Below are 10,780 nucleotides of genomic sequence, written 5' to 3'. Positions count from 1 at the left end.
GTTCGGGTTCCAAAGCCGAGGCGGTTTGCCCGGCTGGAGCGCACGATTCCCCACGCTTCTCCGAGCTGCGACTCCGGCAGCGGCTGGGGGAGGCTCAGCCCGTCCGTTCCTCTGGAGGGGCTGGCGGGAGGGGTCGGTTTATTGGCGATTTAAGGGTCGGTTTAGGCTCTTTTTGTTTGGAGGGTATTGGTGGGGGACAGGTGAGAACCAATTCAAAACGAGGTAGCGAGCGCATTCCGCCGGCATCTTTCGCCCCCGACTTCCTGCGGCTCGGCCCGAGGGCGGGCACCCTGGACCACATTCGGCCTCGCCGCCGTGGACCAGCTTCGTTCCCAGCCGAAATTTGCGAAAAGGAAAAACAACGCGATCGACTGGAGGACCCCTCCAGCAGGACTGGTCACCCGCAGAGGAGGAGGAGAAGGAGGACGGCGGCGGCGACGAAGATGAGGATGGCGGCGCTGGCGGCAGGGACCCGCGTCCCTCCTCTGCGCGCCTCTGGCGGGGGCCGCGATCCTGGCGCTGGGGCCAGCCGGCCGCCGCCCGACCGAGGGGTCTCGCCCGCCTGAGCTCGGTCCCTGCGGCTCCCGCCCCTGTTGCACCCGGAGCTCAGCCACAGATGTCCAGCCACAATTCTCGGTTGGCCGCAGACTCGTACAAGAATTGCGTTTGGACAATCAGTGGCGAAGCCCCTGAGTTCACAGCCCCGGTCTCTGGGTTCCGCTTCGGTCCTTAAGAGCGCCGGGCCAGGAGATCTCCGGAGCTGCGCGTCCGACTGCCTCGCAGACGCTCGGCGGTGGCCGCCCATCCCGCGGTAAGGTGGACGCGCAAGCACGCGGATCCCGACCGTGTGTCGGGATCCCCATCGCCCCTGGCGTGTGTCTCCTTCGATCGCGGCCCCGGGCCCCTAGAGTAGCCCGTGTTGGGTCAGTTCGCCGCCCCAGGTCGGGGGAATCGCCTCGGGCCCGGGGAACCCCAACTCCCCGCTCCCCGCCCCCAGCCTGGGCTCCCCCGGGCTTGCCAGGATTCCGGAAAGCAGGGGCCCGAGGCCGGGTGGCGTTTCCGAGCCCAGGGTCCGGGCTGTTGGACTCGTGGGTCCCCCGCCCCCGCCGTCCCCGCGCACGCACCGGCTCGGGCGCTCTCTGCTTCCCTGCGGCTGAGTTGCGGCCAGGGCGCCGGCGGTGGCGGTGGCCCGGGCGGACGGGAGCGCTGGAATGCGCCGCCGGGTCACCTGCCGCGCCCGGGGAGCCGGGCCGGGAGCCGGCGGGCTGGCGAGGCGCAGGGCTGAACCCGAGCGGGCGCCTCTGGCGGCTCGGGGCCGGGGCGGGCTTTTAGTGGGCCGCTCCAACAATACGGGCCTGGCGCGGAGAAAGGGGCTCGGCTGCAATTGGTACTGGATTTGAATAACGCCACGGGGCCATCAATGGTCATTGTGTCGGCTGGTAATGAATCTCCGCTGTCTCTCGGGCTGCCCAGGCAGCTGCAACCTGCGCTCAGGCAGCTCTTAAAGACATAGCGTGCCCCTCCCCAGGGGCACCCCCCCTCTGCACTGGCCAGACCCCTTACCCTCCCACTCCTACCCTGTGTCCTACACTCGGGTGCCCCGCCTGCTCCCTCCGCTGAACCCTTGGCCCATGGCCCCCTCCTTCCTCCTGGACCAGGCACCCGCATCTCGGCTCTGCACTCCCATGGACCTGACTCAGGCCCCTGGCCTTGGCTGAGCTCCCCTAGAGTGCCCAGGGGACTCCAGAGTCTTTGGAGGCCCAACCCTGGCCTCCTGTCTACATCTAAACTGAGGCCTCTGGAGCCTTCCTTCCTTAAGCTCCTACCCCAGGGGCTTCTAGCTGGAGGGTGAGGGGGAACAGTCTGGAGGTCAGAGGGTCACCCCCTTAAAAGGCTCTGCTGAAGCATAAGGGAGGGGATGTAGCCCTGAGCCCCAGGCTGAAGATGCCATCTCCAGTGACCACACCCCCACTGGGGATCTGCAGACTGAGGTACCAAGAGCCAGCGCTTGATTCCCCGGACGCCTCCAGCAGGGTCCTGGACACCTCAGCTCTAGCGGGGCGTGCGAGGGAGGAGGGGTGGGGGAGAGGGGCGTGGAATGGGGTAAGGCTGTCCTGTCTCTTCCGCTCACCGGCCCAGGAGGGCGGAGGCTCTGTCTGGCTCCTAGGCGCCCCTCAGCCTCACCCCTGCCCGGTCTGGCGCAGAGAAGGTTCTGTCTACTGGGTGATCCACACTCGATTTCTCTCCCACAGAGCTCAGTGCAGCTTTCCCAGCGAATCTCATTCCCCGGTGGTAAGCGTGCGGTCATTCTTCCCGTGCCTCCTGCCCTCCATGCGCCACAGGGTTCCCCAGGCCCCCAAAGCACCCCTTGCCTTGCCATCCTCTCTTCTCTCAGTCTGTGGGGCCGCCTCACCACATGCCCCACTGAACTGTGATTACCAAGTATCTACTCTCATCACTTAGATAGGGACTGGGTCCTACTGACCTTTGTGCCGCTAAGGCCTAGTACAGGGCCCTATCCCCAAGCAATCCTTGAATATCCATCGGTGACTTAAACATGTACCACATAAACCTGAGTGTTTGCAAAGTTGAAGAAATATAGTTTCTGGGGAGTTAATGCTTCAAATGGGGGTTCATAGAGACGGAGCCCTGCTAATCCAGCTCCATCGGATACCAACATCGGCCACTACGAGTGCTTTCTGTGCGAGCACTGTGCGCTTCGAAGGTGGGAGTAGCCGGTTGACGCCTCACAACCTTGGGAAGTAGGTACTGTTATCGGCCCCATTTTACAGAAGAAGAAACTGAGATTGGTGGCAGTTAAGTCTCTAGTTCACAGCCGACGTGTAACGGAACAGAGAGTTGGAACCCAGAGCTGTGGAACCCGCTGCTCACTAGTTCCCCAGCCTTTACTTCACCGATATACAGGAGACCAACGTAGTCATAGTCCAAACGTGAGACCCCCGGGAGAACACCCCGTGTCTCCTTATAAGTCAGGATCTGGCCCCGGCTCCACCCCAGCCTGGCGGGAACAAGGCCCGATGGAAGGGTCTCTGCACTCGCGGAGAACTCGCAGGCCGCTTCAGGCAGCTACGCCCTTGGAGGAGGGCTGGTCAGCCTCCAGGGCATGTCGAGGCTCTCTCTAAGGCCGCCAGTCCTGGGCAGGAAAGGGCTAATTTGCCTTACCCTCACCCTCGGGGAAACCGAGGGGCCAAGAAGGGTCCTACCATCAGTCATCATCGAACAGATCTTTATAGAATGCCTACTGTGTGCTAGTCAGGGACTCAGCAGTGGGCGGATTCCCCGAAGGAGAGGCACAGGGGGTAGAGGGGTGAGCCACCCTGGTCAGTGGGAGATGGGTGGGGTGCCGGTGCTGGCACTGTTCCAGGCAGAGGGAACAGCGCTCTCCAAACCTAACAAGCAAAAAAGAAGTCGTTGAGTTCTGGAGAGGAAAAATCTGGCGAGGCTGGGGCAGGGAGAGGAAGTGCAAGATGAAGCTGAGGCGACCCTGCTTGGTTGGCCCTATAGGACACCGAGAGTATTCCCGATTTTATCCTAACCACAGTGGGGGTCCTGAAAGGTCTGCCAAGTTCAGATTTACATTTTTAAAGGTTTGCCAGGGCAGAGCAATGTAGGGAATGGAGGAGGGGGAGATGGGGGATGGGAGGATAGCGGGAGCTGGACCACAGGAGACCCATTAGGTTACCGCTGGTTCGCAGGTGAGAGCTGATGGTGGCCTGGGCTTAGGTGATGGCAGAGCACGGTTCCAAACTGTGTTCTTGACAGTCCCGGTGTCCTTAAGCGGGACATTTGGCAATGAGTAACATTTAGTGAGCACCTGAGGGGTACTGCGTGCATGCCGGAGGCTGCGGGGAGCGGGGAGAGAAAGATGAACCGAGTCCGATACTAGCTCTCCAGAAGTATCCATCTCGCGGACACATGGGCAGATGCACAAATACCCAGCCAGCGCCAATGGAAGAAGCAGAGCCACAGGAAGCATTAGCAAAGTTCTCTGGGATTATAGAAGATGAACAGCTGGCAGACTGTGGGACAACTGGAAGAGACAGTATTGCCTTGGGCCTTCAGGGCAAAGGAATTCCAATAGACTGAACCTTAGCTGTTCTGTGAAATGGGGCCATCATGCCTGTCTCCTCGTTGTGGTATTGGGGGGGGGGTGATCCAGTACCTCTTATTTATTTGCAGTAAAGTTGTTTGGTTATCTAATACACACATACAGGACACATGTTCAGGGTCATTCATGCATTCGACTGTTCCTAGCCTTTGCTCTCTCCTCCCTTATTAACACTGAGTCTCAGGAAGAAGGTAGCAAAGCCATCCACACTGCCAGTTAAGCATGCCTTCCCCCAGAACTGGCATTTGACCAAATACCGTGTATAGTGCAAAGCACATGCTCAGTAAATGTCTGTCGAATGAATGAATGAATGAATACCTTATCGGAGTAATAATTAAAAGAATGGTGGGTGGACGGACAGGTGGAAAAATGTGTTGAGACACTTTAATGAAAAATGAATGAATGGAGTTGACTGGGTCCAGGGATGCAGCCAATCGGCTGAGGTTCTAGATGTGGAACCAGAGGCATTGCTGTGGGCGGGGCTCATGGAAGGAGGCTGGAAGGGAGCTTCCTTCCCGCCGTGACCCTTCAGAGGCAGACCCGAGGCCCGGGCCATGGCAGGCAGTTGCCCAGGGAGCAGTTGAGGCAAAAGGTCGGTCAGGCTGCACCTCTGTGCTGGAGTCCCGTTCCCAAATGTTGCCATTAGTCCAGGTTTCACTGACGCCTGGCCGCGAAGCTTGGGATAGAGGAAGGAGCTCTGCCACCGTCAGCGTGCCTCCCCAGGCCAGGGCCCGCCCGCCCTCTGCTCCAGGTGTCCCATTTGCGCTGAGAGTTCTCGACGGGTAGCCAGGGCTCTGGTGACCGGCCGACTGGCCTGCCTGCAGAAATGAATTGACAGCCTGACACATCCCCTGTCTCAGAAGATGACAAAGCCAGGCCACTGTCCCCACTCAGAGGGGATCCTTAGAACCCCTCTGCCCCGCATAGCATGTCTCAGTTTATAGAAGACGTCCCCCTCCATGAGACGGGGGGCGACGGCAGGGCAGGACGGCCTTTCAAACTGAAGCGGCCGCCTCCACCCACCTCAAGGGCTGCATCCTATCGCGCTGTGCTGCCGTCTTCACCCACACATCAGTCTCTGAAAGCCTCTGATTGACCAGCTGCCTTGTCTCTCCACTCGCCTATCAGCCCGGTGTAAACAGGAGGCACATTCTGTTCACTGCCCTATCTCCAGCACCTAGAACAGCACCTGACCCTTAGAAGGTGGTGCTACCTTGTATTAAATGCCTGGGTAAAGGGATGTATAGACCGGCAAATGCCTGGATCATTGTCACCGAGCTAACAGTGCTGTGCATTAAGCACTGGGGAGTGGGCACTGGGCTTGCACTTTTCAGGGGTCACTACAGCTTTGGGGCAGATGCCATTCCCCTTCCGATTTTGCAGACCTAGGACCTGAGGCTCAGAGAGAGGAAGTGACTTCCCCCAGGTACAGAGCTACTGAGTGACGGCCAGGTTTTAGCAGCAAAGGCCATCCCGTGTCTTTACCCATGATCTGACCCCTTTTACTCTATTATCCCAGCACCCAGGGAGGTCGGAGTCATTGGCAGTTAAGAGTTGGGACTCAGACATATTGTCTGATTCCATTTATAGAAATATCCAAAATAGGAAAATCTATAGAGACAAAAAGCAGATTAGTGGTTGCCGAGGGCTGGAGGGAGGGGAAGTGGAGGGGAATGAGGAGTGAAGGCTGATGAGTACGGCTTCTTTTTGGGATGATAAAAATGTTCTAAAATCGATTGTAATAATGATCGCACAACTACATGAAGCATACACTAAAAACCATTAAATGGTACATTTTAAATGGGCAAATCGTACGGCATGTGAATTTCATCTCGAACTGTTATTAAAAAAAGAGTCGGGGCTTGAGAATCTCACCGCTTACTTGCCGGGCACATCAATTCACATCTCTGAGCATCAGCTTCCTAACCAGTGAAATGGGAAAAATAAACGTCTCGTAGGGTTATCGTGAGCATTAAATGAGATAATACATGCCATTATCCCCATTTTATTAAGGGAGAAGAACTTAAGCCCAGAGAATGGAAGGGACCCTTTGGCCCAGAATGCACAACTAACTGGTAGGTGACAAGTACGGGTCTGGGGCCTGGGTCTCTTGGCACCGCTTCTTTTAGTCTTATGTAGACTGGATCGGTGTCTGTGTATCCGCCACCCCCCGCCCGCCATCACCACCACTACTGTGTTCCATCCTCCACCTTCTCTTGGGCTCCGAGGCCCCGTCTCCCCACTGCCCATGCCCAGGCACACAGAGGTATGGAGGTTCCCCTAGAGCACAAGACGCCCTCGCCCCGGCCCCCACCCTGTTCCCCTCCTGGGGCCATGATACTGTCTTGCTTTTGCTTGTAATAAAGAAAATATCTCAGCTACCCTTCCACAGTTGCTTGGCAACCCCAAAGGGGGGGAAGAGCAGAGGGGAGGAGGGTAGGGGGAGGACTCTGGAGCCAATCTGGAGACAAAGAGTAGGATTTGGGTGACATGGAGCCTGTTCTTAGTGCTAACCTGGCCTGGCCGGGGCAGCGGGTGGGGGCGGGGGGCTTCCTCCCCGCCCAGTGTCTCACACCAATAAATATGGATTAGGGAAATGGGCAGAGTTTTTCCCACGGGCCTGAAAAGCCACATCTGACCTTTCTACCCTCTTTATGTACCAACGTGACAGTCAGAGAGAGCAAAGAGCAGGACCCCCCGAGATGCCTCCCCCATGGCCTTCTGACTTGAGGAAACTTTTCACCCTCCTTCCCCTGGCCCCTGGCCCAAGGATGAGGAGAAGTCGTTTTCAGCGGGGAGTCAGGAGCCCCCAGCCGCAGGGTCCCCCACAGGCCCTGCCCACCTCGATGGCACGGAACCAGGCCCGAGGCCCTGGGTCAGCCTGGAAAGGCGCTGCCTGCCTCCTGTGCCAGCCTCTGCCCCGAGGCTCCTGTCCCCGCCCCGCCTCTGCCCGGGGTCTCCACCATGAGGAGCCCTGTTCCCCGCCAGCCCCTTCCACATGCCGCTGGCTCTTCTCTTTCGCGGCCTCACTTCGTGTTCTTTTCCCGCCACCCTCTTCTCCATTTGGTTTTCCCTCTTCCCTTCCTCTCCACCGGGCGGGTCCGCCGCAATGCCCCTGCTACTGCAGTCCCCCCTGGAAACGAGGAAGGCCTCGAAGCTGACGGTCCCGCAGAATGAAGGTGGCAGGAGGGGGTTTGCAAGGAGGGAGGGTGGGGGTGGTGATCTCTCGCCCTGGTGTCCTGGCTCGCTGGCCGGGGGGTGGAGAAAGGACTGCTCTGAAAGGAGTCAGTGTAGAGACAGGAAAAGCAAACACCGCAGGCCGGCCACGCTGGCCCACTGGGGGGGGGGGCGCGATCCGCGGGGCCCTGCGCTCATCTCAGCTCCCCGATCAACCCTCTCCCACCCCTGAGGGCCATGGCTTCCTGGACCTTTGGCCCACAGTGTCCAGAAAGGGAGTGGGTCGAGGGGCTGGGGACATGCCCTATAGGAGACACCTCGCCCGTTCCCAGGAATCTCTCTCCGCCCTACTGCCCCACCCCCAGCCTGTTGCCCAGAAGATGCCAAGAAAATCTAAGGGCTGCCCGACCAGCCAGCCCTTCGCAGCAGCAAGAACTGGGTGGGGAAGTCACCTTTTGTCAGAGGCGGCCCCAGCAATGCCATCCGCCTCCTGGGCCGAGGGGGACCCCAAGGTGCCCTGCCCAGGTGAGTGCTCCTCTGACCACGCAGCCAGGCAGTGAGGGAGGGTGAGGCTGTCCTTTCTGGGGCTCCCCGGGGCCCCTGTGCACTCCGCAAGGCCCCAAGAAGCTGACATTTTCCGTTGGGCCGTCTCGCACTCTGTCCAGGGTCCCTGTGCCACTGGCGGTTTGGTGAGAGAGCCGAGGGGAGGGAGGGATGGCTGCAGAAACTGCAGGTAAAGTCGGGAGGAGGGGAGACGGGAGGGGCTGGAGTCTAGGCCTCCTGGATTCCAAGCCGTCTTGTGGATCGGACTCGTGGAATCCCAGAAATCCCTGCGGTGGTCTCCTTTGAGCACTTGGGATGAGCTTGGAGAGAGCTAGCAACTCATCCTGGGTGACGGGCCAGTTGGCAGAGCAGGGACTCAAACCCACCAGGCCCCCTTAAGACGCCGAGGGCAGTGCAGTTTGTGCTATGGACCACGCTCGGTCACCTCTCCTTCCCTCTCCACATACAGTTTGGTCCCTCTGGATTTCAGGGGTGGGGGTGGGGCAGACTCGGGCCAGCACCTCGCGGGGCCTCCTCCCCCTTCTGTCCTCTCTCCAAGCACCATGCCCAGGGCCGAGAAATCCCTGCCCAAGCACCAGAGATGCCACAATCCCCTCTGTCTCTAGGACGCCATGGTTGGCCTTTGTCTCATGGATCACAAAGAACCGGGCCCCCTTTGCTGTCAGGGTCATGCTATAATCAAAGCCAACCACTTCCCGGGGAGCAAGAGCAACAGCTGACTGTATGCCACATCGTCCCCAAAGTGCCCACCTCGAGGGGCCCTGCCGTGGGACCTGGATGGCAGGACCCTAACGAAGAGAAACAGGCAGCTCTCGCTGAGTCAGGTGCCGCTGTTCTAAGGGCCCCCTCCCCCGAAACCTCACTGAGCGGCCGCCCCCCTCCTACAAGGTTCAGTGTTGCAGATGAGAAAACCGAGGCGCAGGATGTTGAAGGGACGTGTCCATGGACAAACCCATAGCCTGGCTCCAGGCCCTGAGCCCTTAAATGTCCTATCCTGCCTCTAATTCCTCGGAGTTCTCCACTAGAGGTCATTGTGTCCAATCCCCTGCATCTGCGCGTCTGCCCAGGCCAACCTCTGCTCACAGACAAGAATCAATCTCATTTTTTAAAGGCACCTGCTCCAAGGGTGGAATTCCCCCTGGGGGTAATCAGACATTTATTTATTCATAGCCTTCTGGCTCGGGAGCAGAGTCCCTCCCACCCCGAGCTCACCAGGGTCCAGCTGCCTCACCACCTCCCTCCTCCCCACCGCGGCGCGATCAGAAATGAACCAGCCTCGCTCACGTCTCGGCTCTATCACCTTCACGCTGCGAGGGCCTGGACAAGTGACTCGACTTCTCTGAGCCTCCGTTACCAACCAAACTGGGGTTAAGGGCGCGCCCGCTCCGTGAGGTTGATGAGGACTGAATGTTAAAAGGGGATGATGAGAAGACTAGACTTTTAGGAGCCATTTCTGTATAGTGTCTTACTGGAGAAATTTCTCCGAACGTGCAGAAGGCCGGAAACCACGAGGAGGAGGCGTGGCGGCGTCTCCCGCGTGTGAAGCCGGCGCTTCGTGTTGCTTCTGCCACTATGGTTTCCACTGGCGACTGTTCTTCTCTTCCCTTGGGAGAGTGAGCGGGAGGGGCTGCTGTCTGAGTGGTCTCCGTTGTAGTTTAAAAAAAAATGAGCGAAGACCAGAAAAGGGTTAGTGGTTGCAACTCCGGGCATCTGCCAAGTGTTCTGCATGGAGCAGTAAATACTTATCACCACCATCATCATTACCATCATCATTATCACCATCGAAAGGCCTCCGACTGCAAGATCAGAGAGCCACGAGCTCTTGGCCTTATAGTTTAACTTCCTTGTTACGGATAGGGAAACTGAGGCCCAGAGTGGGGGACTTATTGGGGTCACATAGTACATTGGTGGTGGAGCAGGAAGCAGCTCTCAGTCCCCCTGATTCCCACTTGGGTCCCTGTCTCCAGCAGTTCTCCTCGGCCATGCCCAGGGTCGGGCCCTGGCACCCAGTCCACCAGGCAGAGCCCAGGAGAGAAGTGAGCAGTGCTGGGAGCAGTAGGCGCAGAGGCCCGACGCGTTCTCAGCCCTGGCCCTTTGTCTGCCGCTTTGTGATGGTAAGTGCTGCTCCTAAATCAGTTCTGTGACACTGTTATTGTTGCCCAGGGCGCAAAGAGTCTAAACTTTTCCCCTGAGGTCAAGAATGTGGCCGGTCCCCAAGCCGCCTGGAGCAGGGGCCTGGGTGGCTGGGGGTGGGGCCGGGGCCTCACCCTGAGCTGGGGCGAGATGTGGGGGGGAGGGGGTCAACAGGAACAAAACACTTTGAAATGCCTCCTCTCCATCACTGCCAACATTGTCCGCTGCCCGCGGGGGGCCTGGCACCGCCTCGCCGGGGCTCCGGCCCCCAGCCCTGTCCAGGCCCGGCCGGCATCTGAAAATGGACAGAAGGTTATTGTCCCTCCTCGCGGCCCTTTGTCTGCCCCAGTTCCAGATGTCTAGGCTGGGACCAGGGAGCTGACCCATGGTGGGCAGGGGGGTGGGGACAAAAGGGGAGAGCACGGGTCACTGCGTCCTGAGGGGTCGTTCCCAGACCCTGAGATCCCACCCAGCCATGGCCCAGTCACCTTCTGGGCTGTCTCAGCCCTGGGATTGTCCCTGTTCCCTTGTCCCTCCTACCCTTCCAGCAGACCAGGGTCCAGCCTCAGGAGAGAAGGCCACAGGGGTGCAGGAGTTGAGAGCTGGGCACCTTGGGGTCCCCATAGCTCTACCTGGTAGCTCATCTTGAGCAAGTTGTGCCCCTCTCGCAGCCTGTTGTCTCTGAGTAGGTGCCACCAGACCGGGCTCATTCATCAACAGAGCGACGACAGAGCCTTCTTATGTGCCAGCTCCGTGCTGGGTGTGAGGGTGTACAGT

General features: G+C 59.0%; 1 protein-coding gene and 1 non-coding gene across 2 annotated transcripts; one reads left to right on the top strand and one right to left on the bottom strand.

The window, feature by feature from the left end:
• Positions 1-212: 212 nt before the first annotated feature.
• Positions 213-805, bottom strand: LOC107500737. The gene is given in 2 exon segments (XM_016126222.2): positions 213-494; positions 497-805. Coding segments are annotated over 2 exon segments (591 nt in total).
• An 8,493-nt stretch (positions 806-9,298) lies between these two features.
• LOC118601030 lies at positions 9,299-9,513 on the top strand. The gene has a single exon (XR_004950145.1). It is a non-coding gene; the product is annotated as a small nucleolar RNA U3 (small nucleolar RNA).
• Positions 9,514-10,780: the final 1,267 nt, after the last annotated feature.

Source organism: Rousettus aegyptiacus, unplaced genomic scaffold (genome assembly GCF_014176215.1).
Source record: "Rousettus aegyptiacus isolate mRouAeg1 unplaced genomic scaffold, mRouAeg1.p scaffold_m13_p_3, whole genome shotgun sequence".
NCBI classification, from domain to species: Eukaryota; Metazoa; Chordata; class Mammalia; order Chiroptera; family Pteropodidae; genus Rousettus; species Rousettus aegyptiacus.
Note: the sequence above shows the minus strand (reverse complement) of the source record. Positions and strands in the feature narration are given on the sequence as shown.